The sequence below is a fragment of the Rhinichthys klamathensis genome, unplaced genomic scaffold (assembly GCF_029890125.1).
Source record: "Rhinichthys klamathensis goyatoka isolate OS25496 unplaced genomic scaffold, OSU_Roscu_1.1 h1tg000562l_1, whole genome shotgun sequence".
NCBI classification, from domain to species: domain Eukaryota; kingdom Metazoa; phylum Chordata; class Actinopteri; order Cypriniformes; family Leuciscidae; genus Rhinichthys; species Rhinichthys klamathensis.
In genome coordinates this window covers 25001-47704 of record NW_026607028.1, presented here as the reverse complement: position 1 = coordinate 47704, position 22704 = coordinate 25001, and the positions used below count along the sequence as shown (strand labels likewise).

At 50.3% G+C, this 22704-nt stretch overlaps 1 protein-coding gene across 1 annotated transcript in view; it reads right to left on the bottom strand.

The window, feature by feature from the left end:
• poc1a (POC1 centriolar protein A) overlaps positions 1–22704 on the bottom strand; it is a gene marked incomplete at both ends in the record, with an annotated part of 83686 nt that overhangs the window by 50350 nt on the left and 10632 nt on the right. Inside the window, 4 exons of the mRNA XM_056239427.1 lie at positions 2291–2424; positions 9522–9637; positions 9734–9841; positions 21642–21817. Coding sequence (XP_056095402.1) covers positions 2291–2424; positions 9522–9637; positions 9734–9841; positions 21642–21817 — 534 coding nt within the window. The remainder of the gene's footprint in view (positions 1–2290; positions 2425–9521; positions 9638–9733; positions 9842–21641; positions 21818–22704) is intronic.

The following is a 22704-nucleotide window of genomic DNA, read 5'->3' as shown; positions in this document are numbered from 1 at the left end:
CAGATCAGCTCATCGCACTCGTGGAACCACCATTAATGTGTCAGAGACGAATCCAGTGACGGTCCAGACGTGAGTCTCGTCTCCTCCTGCTGCCTGGCATCAACACTAGCACTATAGCTAATCACTGTAGCTAGTTAACCACAATACACCTTAACTGAGCTGCCCGTCACATGACTGAAAACTCAAACGTCTTCGAGCTGACTGAAGCCCTTTGATAGTGATCTGTTCCTCATGTGCTGCCTGTGTTTCCAGCGGTGTGTTGAGCTGAAGGCTCATCCCACTGACGCTAGCAGGCGTTCGCTACACGAACGCTAACCAGGAGGCTTCAGGTCTGAGCGCTAACATGACTCATCTTCAGTATGTAGGCGTGTGCTTTGACACTCGATTGATTTAGCCAACGCTCCGCTGAAGGGAAAACACAACACCTAGTGAAGTGGCAGTGTTGGAACACACAGATCACTTCTGTCATGTGATGAATTCATTCATATGCAGAACAACATGCGCTTCGACCCATCAAGCGAAGGCATGATTCCCAAGCGCTGCATTAGCCCTGGTGAACTGCCTCATGAAGACTAAAGTAGATATGCATCAGGTAATAATGCAGAAGTTATAAGAGTGCATGTGTGATTTAGTGCATGAAGAAGGTTGTCCGAAAATACAAAGCAGTCGTCAGGTCAGAGTTTGCCTCGTTTCCGAGACTCTGTCTTCAGCGCACAGGTTCTGGAGTGTGAGTGGAGGGTCAGGGGTCAGGATCTTGAGCGTGGAGTCGCTGGAGGTCAGGGTTAAGGTCAGGGTCAGAGGTCAGGGGTCAGCGGCATGTACCTGATGGCCGTGGAGTGTGTAGAGCAGCAGGCCCTCCAGCAGGTCCAGAATCTTTAGTGTGAAGTCACTGGAGGTCAGGGTTAAGGTCAGGGTCAGAGGTCAGGGGCATGTACCTGATGGCCGTGGAGTGTGTAGAGCAGCAGGCCCTCCAGCAGGTCCAGGATCTTGAGTGTGGAGTCGCTGGAGGTCAAGGTTAAGGTCAGAGGTCAGGGGTCAGCGGTGTGTACCTGATGGCCGTGCAGTGTGTAGAGCAGCAGGCCCTCCAGCAGGTCCAGGATCTTGACTGTGGAGTCGCTGGAGGTCAAGGTTAAGGTCAGAGGTCAGGGGTCAGCGGTGTGTACCTGATGGCCGTGCAGTGTGTAGAGCAGCAGGCCCTCCAGCAGGTCCAGAATCTTTAGTGTGAAGTCACTGGAGGTCAGGGGTCAGGGTTAAGGTCGGGTCAGGGTTAAGGTCAGGGGTCAGGGGTCAGCGGCATGTACCTGATGGCCGTGGAGTGTGTAGAGCAGCCGGCCCTCCAGCAGGTCCAGGATCTTGAGTGTGGAGTCGCTGGAGGTCAAGGTTAAGGTCAGGGTCAGAGGTCAGGGGCATGTACCTGATGGCCGTGGAGTGTGTAGAGCAGCAGGCCCTCCAGCAGGTCCAGAATCTTGACTGTGGAGTCGCTGGAGGTCAAGGTTAAGGTCAGAGGTCAGGGGTCAGCGGTGTGTACCTGATGGCCGTGCAGTGTGTAGAGCAGCCGGCCCTCCAGCAGGTCCAGAATCTTTAGTGTGAAGTCACTGGAGGTCAGGGGTCAGGGTTAAGGTCAGGGGTCAGCGGCATGTACCTGATGGCCGTGGAGTGTGTAGAGCAGCCGGCCCTCCAGCAGGTCCAGGATCTTGAGTGTGGAGTCGCTGGAGGTCAGAGGTCAGGGGTCAGGGTTAAGGTCGGGTCAGGGTTAACGTCAGGGTCAGAGGTCAGCTCGGTGTACCTGATGGCCGTGCAGTGTGTAGAGCAGCCGACCCTCCACCAGGTCCAGAATCTTGAGTGTGGAGTCGCTGGAGGTCAAGGTTAAGGTCAGGGTCAGAGGTCAGCGGCGTGAACCTGATGGCAGTGTGTAGAGCAGCCGGCCCTCCACCAGGTCCAGGATCTTGAGTGTGGAGTCGCTGGAGGTCAAGGTTAAGGTCAGGGGTCAGCGGCGTGTACCTGATGGCCGTGCAGTGTGTAGAGCAGCCGGCCCTCCAGCAGGTCCAGGATCTTGAGTGTTGAGTCGCTGGAGGTCAGGGGTCAGGGTTAAGGTCGGGTCAGGGTTAACGTCAGGGTCAGAGGTCAGGGGTCAGCTGTGAGTACCTGATGGCCGTGCAGTGTGTAGAGCAGCCAGCCCTTCAACAGGTCCAGGATCTTGAGTGTGGAGTCGCTGGAGGTCAGGGTTAACGTCAGGGTCAGGGTTAACGTCAGGGTCAGAGGTCAGAGGTCAGGGGTCAGCGGTGTGTACCTGATGGCCGTGCAGTGTGTAGAGCAGCCGGCCCTCCAGCAGGTCCAGGATCTTGAGTGTGGAGTCGTTGGAGGCTGAGATGAGGAAGTTTCCAGACGGATGGAAGGAGAGGCCGTTCACCGCTGCACTATGAACTGAAACACACACACACAAACACACACACACAAACACACCTTTATCATCTGAACAACTACATAAAACATATAAACCGTAAAAACGGATTCCATTTTAAAACTTTAATTTGGACAGTTTTCAACAACTAAAATGTGTCGGCAAAAAACATGTTTTTCCCATTGCAACCAAACCCAATTTAATGTATAGAATTATATGTTTCCAAGGTAAAAAGTTTTCTTTTTTGTTGTTGTTGCAAAAATATCATGAATTATTAATAATTCACAAATATTACTACATCTTTGAGGAGCACCACACGTTTGACAATCTAACAAACCTCGTCTTGTCATTAGGTGAATTTTACCTTATTGACCTTGCTTGTTTTTGTATGTTGTAAAGTTCTACTGTTTTTAAATAAAAATAAGCAGAAGCAATTGTTAAAATATTTTTAAAAAATATATAACAATGTGAATGAATTTACTTTTAACTGTATTGTAAAGTTAATTGCTGATCAAAACAATAATTCCAGGTTTTGTATTGTTTCTTTGGTCAGTTTGCAAAATTAGACACTCAGCAGAAAAAAAAAAACATGCCTCAGGCGAAGGCAGACACTACAGGCGTCAGCGGGACATCAGCAGCTCACGCCCCCCGCAGGCGAAGGCAGACACTACAGGCGTCAGCGGGACATCAGCAGCTCACGCCCCCCTCAGGCGAAGGCAGACACTACAGGCGTCAGCGGGACATCAGCAGCTCACGCCCCCCGCAGGCGAAGGCAGACACTACAGGCGTCAGTGGGACATCAGCAGCTCACGCCCCCCCGCAGGCGAAGGCAGACACTACAGGCGTCAGCGGGACATCAGCAGCTCACGCCCCCCGCAGGCGAAGGCAGACACTACAGGCGTCAGTGGGACATCAGCAGCTCACGCCCCCCGCAGGCGAAGGCAGACACTACAGGCGTCAGCGGGACATCAGCAGCTCACGCCCCCCTCAGGCGAAGGCAGACACTACAGGCGTCAGCGGGACATCAGCAGCTCACGCCCCCCGCAGGCGAAGGCAGACACTACAGGCGTCAGTGGGACATCAGCAGCTCACGCCCCCCTCAGGCGAAGGCAGACACTACAGGCGTCAGCGGGACATCAGCAGCTCACGCCCCCCGCAGGCGAAGGCAGACACTACAGGCGTCAGTGGGACATCAGCAGCTCACGCCCCCCGCAGGCGAAGGCAGACACTACAGGCGTCAGTGGGACATCAGCAGCTCACGCCCCCCGCAGGCGAAGGCAGACACTACAGGCGTCAGTGGGACATCAGCAGCTCACGCCCCCCGCAGGCGAAGGCAGACACTACAGGCGTCAGTGGGACATCAGCAGCTCACGCCCCCCGCAGGCGAAGGCAGACACTACAGGCGTCAGTGGGACATCAGCAGCTCACGCCCCCCGCAGGCGAAGGCAGACACTACAGGCGTCAGTGGGACATCAGCAGCTCACGCCCCCCGCAGGCGAAGGCAGACACTACAGGCGTCAGTGGGACATCAGCAGCTCACGCCCCCCGCAGGCGAAGGCAGACACTACAGGCGTCAGCGGGACATCAGCAGCTCACGCCCCCCCGCAGGCGAAGGCAGACACTACAGGCGTCAGCGGGACATCAGCAGCTCACGCCCCCCGCAGGCGAAGGCAGACACTACAGGCGTCAGCGGGACATCAGCAGCTCACGCCCCCCGCAGGCGAAGGCAGACACTACAGGCGTCAGCGGGACATCAGCAGCTCACGCCCCCCCGCAGGCGAAGGCAGACACTACAGGCGTCAGTGGGACATCAGCAGCTCACGCCCCCCTCAGGCGAAGGCAGACACTACAGGCGTCAGTGGGACATCAGCAGCTCACGCCCCCCGCAGGCGAAGGCAGACACTACAGGCGTCAGCGGGACATCAGCAGCTCACGCCCCCCCGCAGGCGAAGGCAGACACTACAGGCGTCAGTGGGACATCAGCACATCACGCCCCCCGCAGGCGAAGGCAGACACTACAGGCGTCAGCGGGACATCAGCAGCTCACGCCCCCCGCAGGCGAAGGCAGACACTACAGGCGTCAGCGGGACATCAGCAGCTCACGCCCCCCGCAGGCGAAGGCAGACACTACAGGCGTCAGCGGGACATCAGCAGCTCACGCCCCCCGCAGGCGAAGGCAGACACTACAGGCGTCAGTGGGACATCAGCAGCTCACGCCCCCCTCAGGCGAAGGCAGACACTACAGGCGTCAGTGGGACATCAGCAGCTCCCGCCCCCCGCAGGCGAAGGCAGACACTACAGGCGTCAGCGGGACATCAGCAGCTCACGCCCCCCCGCAGGCGAAGGCAGACACTACAGGCGTCAGCGGGACATCAGCAGCTCACGCCCCCCGCAGGCGAAGGCAGACACTACAGGCGTCAGTGGGACATCAGCAGCTCACGCCCCCCGCAGGCGAAGGCAGACACTACAGGCGTCAGCGGGACATCAGCAGCTCACGCCCCCCCGCAGGCGAAGGCAGACACTACAGGCGTCAGTGGGACATCAGCAGCTCACGCCCCCCGCAGGCGAAGGCAGACACTACAGGCGTCAGTGGGACATCAGCAGCTCACGCCCCCCGCAGGCGAAGGCAGACACTACAGGCGTCAGTGGGACATCAGCAGCTCACGCCCCCCGCAGGCGAAGGCAGACACTACAGGCGTCAGCGGGACATCAGCAGCTCACGCCCCCCGCAGGCGAAGGCAGACACTACAGGCGTCAGTGGGACATCAGCAGCTCACGCCCCCCGCAGGCGAAGGCAGACACTACAGGCGTCAGTGGGACATCAGCAGCTCACGCCCCCCCGCAGGCGAAGGCAGACACTACAGGCGTCAGTGGGACATCAGCAGCTCACGCCCCCCCGCAGGCGAAGGCAGACACTACAGGCGTCAGTGGGACATCAGCAGCTCACGCCCCCCGCAGGCGAAGGCAGACACTACAGGCGTCAGTGGGACATCAGCAGCTCACGCCCCCCCGCAGGCGAAGGCAGACACTACAGGCGTCAGCGGGACATCAGCAGCTCACGCCCCCCGCAGGCGAAGGCAGACACTACAGGCGTCAGTGGGACATCAGCAGCTCACGCCCCCCGCAGGCGAAGGCAGACACTACAGGCGTCAGCGGGACATCAGCAGCTCACGCCCCCCGCAGGCGAAGGCAGACACTACAGGCGTCAGTGGGACATCAGCAGCTCACGCCCCCCGCAGGCGAAGGCAGACACTACAGGCGTCAGTGGGACATCAGCAGCTCACGCCCCCCGCAGGCGAAGGCAGACACTACAGGCGTCAGTGGGACATCAGCAGCTCACGCCCCCCTCAGGCGAAGGCAGACACTACAGGCGTCAGCGGGACATCAGCAGCTCACGCCCCCCTCAGGCGAAGGCAGACACTACAGGCGTCAGCGGGACATCAGCAGCTCACGCCCCCCTCAGGCGAAGGCAGACACTACAGGCGTCAGTGGGACATCAGCAGCTCACGCCCCCCGCAGGCGAAGGCAGACACTACAGGCGTCAGCGGGACATCAGCAGCTCACGCCCCCCGCAGGCGAAGGCAGACACTACAGGCGTCAGCGGGACATCAGCAGCTCACGCCCCCCTCAGGCGAAGGCAGACACTACAGGCGTCAGCGGGACATCAGCAGCTCACGCCCCCCGCAGGCGAAGGCAGACACTACAGGCGTCAGCGGGACATCAGCAGCTCACGCCCCCCTCAGGCGAAGGCAGACACTACAGGCGTCAGCGGGACATCAGCAGCTCACGCCCCCCTCAGGCGAAGGCAGACACTACAGGCGTCAGTGGGACATCAGCACATCACGCCCCCCTCAGGCGAAGGCAGACACTACAGGCGTCAGCGGGACATCAGCAGCTCACGCCCCCCTCAGGCGAAGGCAGACACTACAGGCGTCAGCGGGACATCAGCAGCTCACGCCCCCCTCAGGCGAAGGCAGACACTACAGGCGTCAGCGGGACATCAGCAGCTCACGCCCCCCGCAGGCGAAGGCAGACACTACAGGCGTCAGCGGGACATCAGCAGGTCACGCCCCCCTCAGGCGAAGGCAGACACTACAGGCGTCAGCGGGACATCAGCAGCTCACGCCCCCCGCAGGCGAAGGCAGACACTACAGGCGTCAGCGGGACATCAGCAGCTCACGCCCCCCGCAGGCGAAGGCAGACACTACAGGCGTCAGCGGGACATCAGCAGCTCACGCCCCCCGCAGGCGAAGGCAGACACTACAGGCGTCAGCGGGACATCAGCAGCTCACGCCCCCCGCAGGCGAAGGCAGACACTACAGGCGTCAGCGGGACATCAGCACATCACGCACTGCTTCATTCTGGATCATCTTCATCTACAATAACACTTATATCTTCTGCATGTATTATGCATTACTGGATAATGTTAATTAACATAAACATATATTGTAGACGCACACGCTGTTTTGTGTGTCGGCCTGCAGTGTTTGTGCTCAAGACATGAGAGATTACTTTTATACGCACAAACATTTTCATTTATTAAAGTTACAAGGTTTGAAATGACAGGAAATGAGCCGTTCACGTCTCACATCGACTGACACTTTTCATATGGCCTGAAACTCCTAAAAAACTCTTCTATTTACACAGTTAGCATTATATTTTTGCCCATTAAAATTAGTTTATGTCAGCATGAAACTGAAGTTGTGACTAAATGTATTGTGACTTGGTCTAATAAGAAAAATTGTTAACATTACATTAGTTAACATTTAGTTACACTACTTACACTTCTATTAAACTCAGGTGTTAATAACATTATTATTAACTAACATTAACAAAGATTAATAAATGCTGTAAAAAAATATTGATTATTGTTAGTTTATAATAGTTAAAGGATTAGTTCACTTTAGAATTAAAATTTGATGTTCATGTCTTTCTTCAGTCGAAAATAAATTAAGGTTTTTTAACGTAATGTGTGTCGCATCACAGCTTTAGTGCAAGACCAGCATTTGTGGTTAAAAGTATATAAATCAGGGTATATGCAGGAATCATAGAGATGAATTTAATACCTTTTACTACCTTTTTTACCACCTCCACAATATTTTTTACTACCAACATGACAGCAAGCAGCAGCCCTTTTTTGGGGGGTGTGGGGGGTGGGAGGGGTATGCAAAGCACCATTTACTACTTACTATAAGGTATAAGTGTGACACTGTCACACCCATCATACATATTAGGTACACTAATGTTTAATTGTGATCATTAAGTATTGTCAAGGCAGGGACAATACTTGTTAGGAAGAATGTGGCTAATCAAACAGTTGCTGTACTCCAGTGACTTCCATAGTATTTTTACAATGGAAGTCAATGGGGACCAGCAACTGTTTGGATAGCCACATTCTTCAAAATATCTTCTTTTGTGTTCAGCACAAGAAAGAAATTAATACAGGTTTGGAACAACATTAGAGTGAGTAAATAATGACAGAATTTTTATTTCTGGGTGAACTCTCTCTTTAAGGACAAGCGGCAGCATATTTACTAGGATGTGGTCTCTTAAAGAGCTGCACGCGACACGTCTAATATACACGCATTTGACAAGCAGATTTTCTCTGTTTGCTTTCACTTTAGACATAACCAACTTTGTTTATGTAAACCTTGTGTGTATTTGACAGTATCAGCGCAATAAGACTCGAAAGATAACTCAGTCCAGTATGCAGGCGCTGTTAGACAGGCTTTAGTTCCTGTGAGCGTCGCGTGTACGCGCTCAGAAAAGCGCATGTTAGAACAGCGCATCAGCACGTGAATGACATGTTTAACTAGCAAGACTTTGACGCACATCCAAATAATGACCTTTTGTGAATTGCAGTGTCCCGTGAGTGTAACTCTACCTCTGCGTTTACACGTGATGTGAATGTACGTAGCGTTGTACAGTATGTTGAGATGAAGGTGCCAGAACTGAACTGTTAGAATGCACAATACTACGATATTTCTGCATATTTTAATCATCCACGATCAAAAACCATGATATCGCACACCCCTAATAAAGTGTGTCACATCACACACACTTACCCACAAACACACATTCTCAGGGCTGATGTTTGTGACGGTACGGTCTGCCGTGGTGGTGCTGGTGGCACTGGTTTGCTGCTGACGTGCCGCGACGACAGCTGACCTTTTAAGTTGGCATGATTTGCTGTGATCTGTGTAGTGCTGCTAGCATCGCAAAACAACGAAATAGGGAGCTGTCTGCTCCCCCTCACGCGAATCCACTGCTGGTGAATGTTCGATCCACTGTGAGACTTGATAGCGGACCGCTTATGCCGTTCCAGGTAACATTTATAGTTTTTTTTTGCAGATAGTGCAAAATGCTTCCCCATGACGGGCTTAAGCCAGTCTTTAAATGACGGGTCGTCAACTCAATTTTGCGAAAACTTAAATTTCCCCATTTCACACTGTAAGTTTGGTAGAAAATAGAAGCAAGTGGCTAATATTAACTGAGGTAAAAAGGCGGTAAATGTTGTTGGCGTCGCTGATAGGCTATCAACCACGGAACTCACGGTTTACTTCTACGTCATTGCTATCAACTCCGACTCACTCAGGTCCTGTTAGCACCGTATATTTTTAAACAATGCTAGATGAAGTTAAGATAGGAGACACAAATATTAAGCAAAAAAATGGAAACTCATATATTGAGGTGGTGATGAAAAATTGCGTTTGTTACCTTTTACTACCTTTCAAGAGCCTTAATTTTGCTAGATTCTTTTTACTACCGCGCGGACACCCTGATAAATGTTTATTTTGTTATAAATGTCCGCTGGTTTGTCTAGATAAGACTCTTATTCCTCGGCTGGGATCGTGTCAAGACTTTGAAGCTGCACTGAAACTCATCTGGACCTTCGACCCGTTGGACCCCATTGAAGTCACTATATGGAGAACAATCCTGCAATGTTTTCCTCAAAAACCTTCATTTCCTTTCCACTGAAGAAAGAAAGACATGAACATCTTGGATGACGTGGGGGAGAGTACATTATCAGGAAATTTTTATTCTGAAGTCAATTAATCCTTTAAGGTATTAACTAATGTTAACAAATGAGACCTTATTGTAAAGTGTTCCTCACTCTCACCCTGATAGTGCTGCAGGAGTCTGTGTGAGCGAATGTCCCACACCTTCACTGTGTTGTCTGTGCCAGCCGCTGCCACACAGGTGCCACTCGGGTGAAACGCCACGGTGTTCACATACCTGAACACAAGCAGAGCCTCAGTGTGTGTGTGTGTGTGTGTGTGTGTGTGAGAGAGAGTGAGAGTGAGAGTGTGAGTGTGTGCTGTGCTCACTCACCCGCCGTGATCACAGAACGAGTGAACACACTCTCTGCTGTTCTTATCCCACAGCTTCACTGTTCTGTCATCGCTGGCAGAGACGATCAGACGCCCGTCAGGGGAAAACCTGCAGGATTCATACGACACTATTCAGCACACGGCAGATCACGTCAGAACACGCCAGATCACGTCAGAACACGCCAGATCACGTCAGAACAGGGCAGAACACGGCAGATCACGGCAGAACACGCCAGATCACGGCAGATCACGTCAGAACACGCCAGATCACGGCAGAACACGGCAGAACACGCCAGATCACGGCAGAACACGTCAGATCACGGCAGAACACGGCAGATCACGGCAGAACAGGGCAGATCACGGCAGATCACGTCAGAACACGCCAGATCACGTCAGAACAGGGCAGATCACGGCAGAACACGGCAGAACACGCCAGATCACGGCAGAACACGTCAGATCACGGCAGAACATGTCAGATCACGGCAGAACAGGGCAGATCACGGCAGAACACGTCAGAACACGCCAGAACACGTCACACGTCAGAACACGGCAAAACATGGCAGAACACGGCAAAACATGGCAGAACACGCCAGATCACGTCAGAACATGGCAGATCACGTCAGTCAGAACACGGTAGATCACGTCAGAACACGCCAGATCACGCCAGAACACGTCAGATCACGCCAGATCACAGCAAAACAGGGCAGAACATGTCAGAACAAGTCAGATCACGTCAGAACACGCCAGATCACATCAGAACAAGTCAGATCACGTCAGAACACGCCAGAACACGTCACACGTCAGAACACGTCACACGTCAGAACACGGCAAAACATGGCAGAACACGCCAGATCACGGCAGAACACGGCAGAACAGGGCAGAACTCGTCAGAACACGTCAGATCACGGCAGAACACGTCAGATCACGGCAGAACAGGGCAGATCACGGCAGAACACGTCAGAACACGCCAGAACACGTCACACGTCAGAACACGGCAAAACATGGCAGAACACGCCAGATCACGTCAGAACATGGCAGATCACGTCAGTCAGAACACGGTAGATCACGTCAGAACATGGCAGATCACGTCAGTCAGAACACGGTAGATCACGTCAGAACACGCCAGATCCCGCCAGAACACGTCAGATCACGCCAGATCACAGCAAAACAGGGCAGAACATGTCAGAACAAGTCAGATCACGTCAGAACACGCCAGATCACATCAGAACAAGTCAGATCACGTCAGAACACGCCAGAACACGTCACACGTCAGAACACGTCACACGTCAGAACCCGGCAAAACATGGCAGAACACGGCAAAACATGGCAGAACATGCCAGATCACGTCAGAACACGGCAGAACAGGGCAGAACACGCCAGATCACGCCAGATCACGGCAGAACACGTCAGAACACGCCAGATCACGGCAGAACACGCCAGATCACGGCAGAACAGGGCAGAACACGTCAGAACACGCCAGATCACGCCAGAACACGCCAGATCACATCAGAACAAGTCAGATCACGTCAGAACACGCCAGAACACGCCAGAACACGTCACACGTCAGAACACGGCAAAACATGGCAGAACACGGCAAAACATGGCAGAACACGCCAGATCACGTCAGAACACGGCAGAACAGGGCAGAACTCGTCAGAACACGCCAGATCACAGCAGAACAGGGCAGAACACGTCAGAACACGCCAGATCACGGCAGAACAGGGCAGAACACGCCAGAACACGGCAAAACATGGCAGAACACGGCAAAACATGGCAGAACACGCCAGATCACGTCAGAACATGGCAGATCACGTCAGTCAGAACACGGTAGATTAGGCTTGGCCGGTAATACGGTAATATCGTATACCGCGGGATCTAAAAATAGCAACGGTATCAGTTTCAATATCGTCATACCGTCATAAAAAAAATCCAATGCACTTATATAGAAGACAAGGATTAAATATTAAATATAATTTATTTAATGGCTAAAAATGCTTATGTGTGGTTGTCATCACGTGACAGTGTGGAGGAGAAAGAGTGGGGGAGAGAGGGGGAAAGATGGCAAGTTGCGCACCGAGTGACCTGGTCTCGAAGAAGAACACGACTTCTGCAGTTTGGCAGGGATGGGCATTTCAAGCAAAAATAATATTTGAAGATCGCCTGGTATTATTTGATTATTATTCGAAAATCGCACCCCTCCACCATATGCACACACACATGCATGTAGGCTACACAGCTATACAGCGGAGCGGTGTGACACTTAAATAGGCTATAAGTAAAAAAAAAAACGTATTTCTTTTCATATTTATGTTTAATAATATAATGTTGTTATTTTTTTATTTCATCTATGTTGATTATATGAAAAGGAAACTGCATGAGATGAATAAGATAGGATGATAAGATGCCCAATATCGGAAAACATTTGGAATGGGTCAGACATGATTTTTGACCACTTATTACATTTTGTTTTCAATTCAATTCAATTCAAATTTATTTGTATAGCGCTTTTCACAATACATATTGTTTCAAAGCAGCTTTACAGAAAGTGCATTTCAGAAATGTACATAGAAGAATATAGTTAGTTAATCATCATGTATTAATTTAGGGCATAACATTTCGCCGGCGTCGAGTCGTCTCATCGCAGGTGTTGGGGCATCTGAAGTCTCCGTGAGAGGCTTTCGTTTTGTAGAAAGCCTTTCTTTAAAGTGAATTTCGTTTTGTATAAATTGTATCTTAATTTTAATCAATGTTTCATCAACGAATTGCCTGGAGTAATAAATAAAAGCATATATATTAGACAATATAAGCCGGACACGGAGGCACCGGCGCGTGAACTGGAGCGCGTCTCCTAAAAAAAAACGAAACTCAGCGTAGGCTATAAGATAGATGCCTTAAATATCTGAGAAGTGTATATATATAGTAAGCTTGAAATGTCTACTTTTAAACAAAACAATTAAAAACTAAAAGAAATGGGCCGCTCTCTGTGTAGGCTAATTCATATGAAGTGTGCATTTCTCTCTATGCGTGTTCACTACTGCGAAGATGCGAGTCTTCATCGTAAACTTTATCTGTGCAGCCACTGACATAGAAAGTTTTTCATTAATAAACAATTCAAATGTTTCATGCATTATAATTACTTTTGCCGGTTCTTTGTGGCAAGCTTTATGCGTGCTTTGAGATGCAGAATAGGCAATATATTACGAAAACGCTCATTATGGTTTAGCATTCTCTCCTATATATATTTAAGTAATTTAATCAATATAAATATGTGATTAGACTAATGGCTTCAATCAACTACTACTAGTCAACTAGAAAAAAAACCTTTAGTCGTGCACGGGCAGCCCTACTTCACATGTTTTCTAACCAGCATGTCACTGCGGGCGTTCTGAGCGCGCGACGCTGAGTGGACTGAGCACGCGGCGCGGGATCTTCAGAAATGCGCTCTCTGCTCTGGAGGAAATATTACCACTCCGCTCGCATGCTCTGGTGTGAGACAATGTGCATCTTCTCCTGTTGTCTGAGAGTTGATTGACAGCTTTTAGATGCATTATTGGCATCGCCACCCTCTGGTTGAACGTGTCACCACCGCATCAGAACGGAAAACATGGGGATTTTTTTTAGACAATAATCCCACAACCTATTCCATATTCTATAATAAAATCAAATATTCGAAAATTGTGACTCATCCCTGCTCAAACCAACAGTTTGGTGATGCCTTCTGAGCCTTATGTCATAATTTTGAATTATCACGCGGTAATACCGTATACCGCGGTAAAATAGGGAGGAGGTTTGACGGTATCAAAATTTGGATACCGCCCAAGCCTACGGTAGATCACGTCAGAACACGCCAGAACACGTCAGATCACGCCAGATCACGGCAAAACAGGGCAGAACACGTCAGAACAAGTCAGATCACGTCAGAACACGTCACACGTCAGAACACGTCACACGTCAGAACCCGGCAAAACATGGCAGAACACGCCAGATCACGGCAGAACACGGCAGAACACGTCAGAACACGCCAGATCACGCCAGATCACGGCAGAACAGGGCAGAACACGTCACACGTCAGAACACGTCACACGTCAGAACACGTCAGAACACGCCAGAACACGTCACACGTCAGAACACGTCACACGTCAGAACCCGGCAAAACATGGCAGAACACGCCAGATCACGTCAGAACACGGCAGAACAGGGCAGAACACGTCAGAACACGCCAGATCACGCCAGATCACGCCAGATCACGTCAGATCACGCCAGATCAAGGCAAAACAGGGCAGAACATGTCAGAACAAGTCAGATCACGTCAGAACACGCCAGATCACATCAGAACAAGTCAGATCACGTCAGAACACGCCAGAACACGTCACACGTCAGAACACGTCACACGTCAGAACACGGCAAAACATGGCAGAACACGGCAAAACATGGCAGAACACGCCAGATCACGTCAGAACACGGCAGAACAGGGCAGAACACGTCAGAACACGCCAGATCACGGCAGAACAGGGCAGAACACGTCAGATCACGGCAGAACAGGGCAGAACACGCCAGAACACGTCACACGTCAGAACACGGCAAAACATGCCAGATCACGTCAGAACATGGCAGATCACGTCAGTCAGAACACGGTAGATCACGTCAGATCACGCCAGATCACGGCAAAACAGGGCAGAACACGTCAGAACAAGTCAGATCACGTCAGAACACGCCAGAACACGTCAGAACACGTCACACGTCAGAACCCGGCAAAACATGGCAGAACACGGCAAAACATGGCAGAACACGCCAGATCACGTCAGAACAGGGCAGAACACGCCAGATCACGCCAGATCACGGCAGATCACGGCAGAACAGGGCAGAACACGCCAGATCACGCCAGATCCGGCAGAACAGGGCAGAACACGCCAGATCACGGCAGAACAGGGCAGAACACGTCAGAACACGTCACACGTCAGAACACGGCAAAACATGGCAGAACACGCCAGATCACGTCAGAACATGGCAGATCACGTCAGTCAGAACACGGTAGATCACGTCAGAACACGCCAGATCACGCCAGAACACGTCAGATCACGCCAGATCACGGCAAAACAGGGCAGAACACGTCAGAACAAGTCAGATCACGTCAGAACACGCCAGATCACATCAGAACAAGTCAGATCACGTCAGAACACGCCAGAACACGTCACACGTCAGAACACGTCACACGTCAGAACCTGGCAAAACATGGCAGAACACGGCAAAACATGGCAGAACAGGGCAGAACACGTCAGAACCCGGCAAAACATGGCAGAACACGGCAAAACATGGCAGAACACGCCAGATCACGTCAGAACAGGGCAGAACACGTCAGAACACGCCAGATCACTAGGGGTGTAACGATATTTGAACCGAACCGAAAAACCGCGATACACCACCCACGATACGTATCGCGATACTCTCATGGCGAACCGAACACGCCCCGCCCCCTGCTGCCCCGCCCAGCCCCGGCTCATTGCACCTCATGTGTTATGTGTACACAACGAATACAGGGCTGTTGCCTAACCACCATTAACCACATATAATCGCAATAAACTCAGTGTTTTGTTACTTTTGATAATAAGCAAGGTGTAATCTTTCAAATTATGTCTATTTGATCACGAAATGCAAACAATAAATACCGTTTTGGCGCTCTTAGATGTGGCGTGACAGATCTCACTGTATGCATGCGGCAGCGCGGAGCGCGATCATCTCTTCCTCAGTTACAGAATAAACATGAATGGACACCCGAAGGTATGTTGAAAGATACAGTATACTTACTGAAAGGCATCATAACTCGTGTAAACACTCAATCAGTGTTTCAACAGCGGAAATACGTCAATAAAACGCTTAGTTTTTCACATAGCTTTATATTTACCTCAGGCAAGTCATTCAGTGTCCACAGCTTGCTGGTTTGCTAACTCTTTCACTAAATAAATGCTATATATTAGCCTATATATTATATTTTACTTAACCTGTTTATGATGTATGTTTAAAATAGTTGTCATGAAAATAACAGCAACTGTGTAAATTATTGTATAACAATAACAAATTAGAGTAAAAACATGTTAATGCAAAAATTACCTTATGTGCAGTTTACATGTTTTCATACAATTTGTTATTTGAGTGTTGATTATTATTATATCATTTAGGCTAAAAGTCTAGGCTCTGTTGTTAAGCTTTAATGTTATAGTAATGTGCAAGTAAGGGCTGTAGTTTACAGCATTAGCAGATAATTTTGTTATCCTTCGAGAAACGTTTACTTGTAATTGAATTAATTTAATGACAAGGACACAATTTGTTCATTAAAGCACTGTTTAATAAAAAATAAATGCAATTTTAGCTTTCTAAACCCCCCCACCCCACCGAAAAGAACCGAACCGAACCGAACCGAGACCTCAAAACCGTGGGACGAACCGAACCGTCAGGTTTGTGTATCGTTACACCCCTACAGATCACGCCAGATCACGGCAAAACAGGGCAGAACACGCCAGAACACGTCACACGTCAGAACACGGCAAAACATGGCAGAACACAGCAAAACATGGCAGAACACGGTAGATCACGTCAGAACACGCCAGATCACGCCAGAACACGTCAGATCACGCCAGATCACGGCAAAAACAGGGCAGAACATGTCAGAACAAGTCAGATCACGTCAGAACACGCCAGATCACATCAGAACAAGTCAGATCACGTCAGAACACGCCACACGTCAGAACACGTCACACGTCAGAACACGGCAAAACATGGCAGAACAGGGCAGAACTCGTCAGAACACGCCAGATCACAGCAGAACAGGGCAGAACACGTCAGAACACGCCAGATCACGGCAGAACACGCCAGAACACGTCACACGTCAGAACACGGCAAAACATGGCAGAACACGGCAAAACATGGCAGAAAACGCCAGATCACGTCAGAACACGCCAGATCACGTCAGAACATGGCAGATCACGTCAGTCAGAACACGGTAGATCACGTCAGAACACGTCAGAACAAGTCAGATCACGTCAGAACACGCCAGATCACATCAGAACAAGTCAGATCACGTCAGAACACGCCAGAACACGTCACACGTCAGAACACGTCACACGTCAGAACACGGCAAAACATGGCAGAACACGCCAGATCACGGCAGAACACGGCAGAACAGGGCAGAACTCGTCAGAACACGCCAGATCACAGCAGAACAGGGCAGAACACGTCAGAACACGCCAGATCACGGCAGAACACGCCAGAACACGTCACACGTCAGAACACGGCAAAACATGGCAGAACACGGCAAAACATGGCAGAAAACGCCAGATCACGTCAGAACACGCCAGATCACGTCAGAACATGGCAGATCACGTCAGTCAGAACACGGTAGATCACGTCAGAACACGTCAGAACAAGTCAGATCACGTCAGAACACGCCAGATCACATCAGAACAAGTCAGATCACGTCAGAACACTTCAGAACACGTCACACGTCAGAACACGTCACACGTCAGAACCCGGCAAAACATGGCAGAACACGGCAAAACAGGGCAGAACACGCCAGATCACGTCAGAACACGGCAGAACAGGGCAGAACACGTCAGAACACGCCAGATCACGGCAGAACAGAGCAGAACACGCCAGAACACTTCACACGTCAGAACACGCCAGATCACGCCAGAACACGTCAGATCACGCCAGATCACGGCAGAACAGGGCAGAACACACCAGAACACGTCACACGTCAGAACACGCCAGAACACGTCAGATCACGCCAGATCACGTCAGAACAGGGCAGAACACGTCAGAACACGCCAGATCACGGCAGAACAGGGCAGAACACGTCAGAACACGTCACTCAGAACACGTCACACGACAGAACACGTCAGAACAAGTCAGAACACGTCAGAACACGCCAGAACACGTCACACATCAGAACACGGCAAAACATGGCAGAACACGGCAAAACATGGCAGAACACGCCAGATCACGTCAGAACAGGGCAGAACACGTCAGAACACGCCAGAACACGTCACACGTCAGAACACGGCAAAACATGGCAGAACACGGCAAAACATGGCAGAACACGCCAGATCACGGCAGAACACGTCAGAACACGCCAGAACACGTCACACATCAGAACACGGCAAAACATGGCAGAACACGCCAGATCACGTCAGAACATGGCAGATCACGTCAGTCAGAACACGGTAGATCACGTCAGAACACGCCAGATCACGCCAGAACACGTCAGATCACGGCAGAACACGCCAGATCACATCAGAACAAGTCAGATCACGTCAGAACACGCCAGAACACGTCACACGTCACACGTCAGAACATGGCAGAACACGGCAAAACATGGCAGAACACCCCAGATCACGTCAGAACACAGCAGATCACGCCAGTAAGAACACGGTAGATCACGCCAGAACACGCCAGATCACGCCAGAACACGTCAGATCACGTCAGTCAGAACACGCCAGATCACGCCAGAACACGTCAGATCACGTCAGTCAGAACACGCCAGATCACCTCAGAAAACGTCAGAACACGCCAGAACACTTCAGAACACGTCAGATCACGTCAGAACATTTCAGATCACATTAGAACATGTCAGATCACGTCAGAACACTATTGTCAGAACACATTAGATCATGTCAGTCAGAACACGCCAGAACACGTCAGATCACGTCAGAACACGTCAATCAGAACACGCCAGATCACGTCACTCAGATCACGTCAGAACACGCCAGATCACGTCAGATCACGCCAGAACACGGCAGAACCTGTCAGATCATGTCAGAACACGTCAGAACACGTCAGTCAGAACACATCAGATCACGTCAGAACACGTCAGTCAGAACACGTCAGATCACGTCAAATCACGTCAGTCAGAACATGTCAGTCAGAACACGTCAGATCACGTCAGAATGCGTCAGTCAGAACACGTCAGAACACGTCACTCAGAACACGTCAGATCACGTCAGAACACGTCAAATCACGTCAGTCAGAACACATCAGATCACGTCAGAACACGTCAGATCACGTCAGTCAGAACACGTCAGTCAGAACACATCAGATCACGTCAGAACACGTCAGATCACGTCAGTCAGAACACGTCAGATCACGTCAAATCACGTCAGTCAGAACATGTCAGTCAGAACACGTCAGATCACGTCAGTCAGAACACGTCAGATCACGTCAGAACACGTCAGATCACGTCAGAATGCGTCAGTCAGAACACGTCGGATCACGTCAAATCACGTCAGTCAGAACACGTCAGAACACGGCAGAATACGTCAGATCACGCCAGAACACGTCAGTCAGAACACGCCAGAACACGTCAGTCAGAACACGCCAGAACACGTCAGTCAGAACACGGCAGAACACGTCAGTCAGAACACGGCAGAACACGTCAGTCAGAACACACCAGAACACGGCAGAATACGTAAGATCACATTAGAACATGTCAGATCACGTCAGTCAGAACACCCCAGATCACGTCAGAACACGTCAGATCACGCCAGAACACGTCAGAACACGTCAGATAATGTCAGAACACGCCAGATCACGTCAGTCAGAACACATCAGATCACGTCAGAACACGTCAGATCACGTCAGTCAGAACACGTCAGATCACGTCAAATCACGTCAGTCAGAACATGTCAGTCAGAACACGTCAGATCATGTCAGAATGCGTCAGTCAGAACACATCAGAACACGTCAGTCAGAACACGTCAGATCACGTCAGAGCACATCAAATCACGTCAGTCAGAACACGTCAGATCACGTCAAATCACGTCAGTCAGAACACGTCAGATCACGTCAGAGCACATCAAATCACGTCAGTCAGAACACGTCAGATCACGTCAAATCACGTCAGTCAGAACATGTCAGTCAGAACACGTCAGATCACGTCAGAATGCGTCAGTCAGAACACGTCAGTCAGAACACGTCAGATCACGTCAGAACACGTCAGATCACGTCAGTCAGAACACATCAGATCACGTCAGAATGCGTCAGTCAGAACACGTCAGATCACGTCAGATCACGTCAGAATGCGTCAGTCAGAACACATCAGATCACGTCAGATCACGTCAGAATGCGTCAGTCAGAACACGTCAGATCACGTCAAATCACGTCAGTCAGAACACGTCAGAACACGGCAGAATACGTCAGATCACCCCAGAACACGTCAGAACACGGCAGAATACGTCAGATCACCCCAGAACACGTCAGTCAGAACACGCCAGAACACGTCAGTCAGAACACGCCAGTCAGAACACGGCAGAACACGTCAGTCAGAACACGGCAGAATACGTAAGATCACATTAGAACACGTCAGATCACGTCAGAATGCGTCAGTCAGAACACGTCAGATCACGTCAAATCACGTCAGTCAGAACACGTCAGATCACGTCAAATCACGTCAGTCAGATCACGCCAGAACACGTCAGTCAGATCACGCCAGAACACGTCAGTCAGATCACGCCAGAACACGTCAGTCAGATCACGCCAGAACACGTCAGTCGGAACACGGCAGAACACGCCAGAACACGTCAGTCAGAACACGGCAGAATACGTCCGATCACGCCAGAATACGTCAGTCAGAACACGGAGGAACACGGCAGAATACGTCAGTCAGAACACGTCAGAACACGGCAGAATACGTCCGATCACGCCAGAACACGTCAGTCAGAACACGGCAGAATACGTCCGATCACGCCAGAACACGTCAGTCAGAACACGGCAGAACACGGCAGAATACGTCCGATCACGCCAGAACACGTCAGTCAGAACACGGCAGAACACGGCAGAATACGTCCGATCACGCCAGAACACGTCAGTCGGAACACGTCAGATCACGTCAGTCAGAACACGTCAGAACACGGCAGAATACGTAAGATCACATTAGAACATGTCAGATCATGTATATTCCTCATTTTAGCTAAGATGAGACCTTACTATAACGTGCTTCCAGTGATAATTTGTCTAAAAACAATATAAAAAAGCTTTTTGTGGCGTGACTTAAGACGCACAAATCATATTTTTTCCAGTCAGACATTGTGGTCAGATATAATTATAGTAGTATAAATGAGATGGGTTAGGGTTAGCTGAATGTGGTTCACACACTGATCTGTTCCCAGTATTACTCTGTGACCGTGAGTTAGTGATTAGTGACCAGTGATTAGTGAACAGTGATTAGTGACCAGTGATTAGTGACCAGTGATTAGTGACCAGTGATTAGTGAAGTGATTAGTGACCAGTGATTAGTGACCAGTGATTAGTGACCAGTGATTAGTGAACAGTGATTAGTGAACAGTGATTAGTGAACAGTGATTAGTGACCAGTGATTAGTGACCAGTGATTAGTGACCAGTGATTAGTGAACAGTGATTAGTGACCAGTGATTAGTGACCAGTGATTAGTGAACAGTGATTAGTGAACAGTGATTAGTGAACAGTGATTAGTGACCAGTGATTAGTGAACAGTGATTAGTGAACAGTGATTAGTGAACAGTGATTAGTGACCAGTGATTAGTGAACAGTGATTAGTGAACAGTGATTAGTGACCAGTGATTAGTGAACAGTGATTAGTGACCAGTGATTAGTGACCAGTGATTAGTGACCAGTGATTAGTGACCAGTGATTAGTGAACAGTGATTAGTGACCAGTGATTAGTGAACAGTGATTAGTGACCAGTGATTAGTGAACAGTGATTAGTGAACAGTGATTAGTGAACAGTGATTAGTGACCAGTGATTAGTGAACAGTGATTAGTGACCAGTGATTAGTGAACAGTGATTAGTGAACAGTGATTAGTGAACAGTGATTAGTGACCAGTGATTAGTGAACAGTGATTAGTGACCAGTGATTAGTGACCAGTGATTAGTGACCAGTACCTGGCGCAGCGCACCCAGTTGATGTGCTGGTTGAGGGAGAAGAGGAACTTCTGGCGATGGACGGTCCAGACTTTGATGCTCTTGTCATCAGACGCGGTGACGAGTGTCTGACCATCACTGGAGAAGCTCACGCTGCGCACCGTCCCCGTATGAGCCCTGAACACAGAGGACTCGCCTTTCCTGAACACAACACACACACACACACACTCCTGTATGAGCCCTGAACACTGAGGACTCACCTTTCCTGAACACAACACACACACACACACACTCCTGTATGAGCCCTGAACACTGAGGACTCGCCTTTCCTGAACACAACACACACACACACACACACACACACACACTCCTGTATGAGCCCTGAACACAGAGGACTCACCTTTCCTGAACACAACACACACACACACACACACACTCCTGTATGAGCCCTGAACACTGAGGACTCGCCTTTCCTGAACACAACACACACACACACACACACACACACACACTCCTGTATGAGCCCTGAACACAGAGGACTCACCTTTCCTGAACACAACACACACACACACACACACACTCCTGTATGAGCCCTGAACACTGAGGACTCACCTTTCCTGAACACAACACACACACACACACACACACACTCCTGTATGAGCCCTGAACACTGAGGACTCACCTTTCCTGAACACAACACACACACACACACACACACACACACACACACACTCCTGTATGAGCCCTGAACACTGAGGACTCGCCTTTCCTGAACACAACACACACACACACACACACACACACACACACTCCTGTATGAGCCCCGAACACAGAGGACTCGCCTTTCCTGAACACAACACACACACACACACACACACACACACTCCTGTATGAGCCCTGAACACTGAGGACTCACCTTTCCTGAACACAACACACACACACACACACACACACACACTCCTGTATGAGCCCCGAACACAGAGGACTCGCCTTTCCTGAACACAACACACACACACACACACACACACACACTCCTGTATGAGCCCTGAACACTGAGGACTCGCCTTTCCTGAACACAACACAC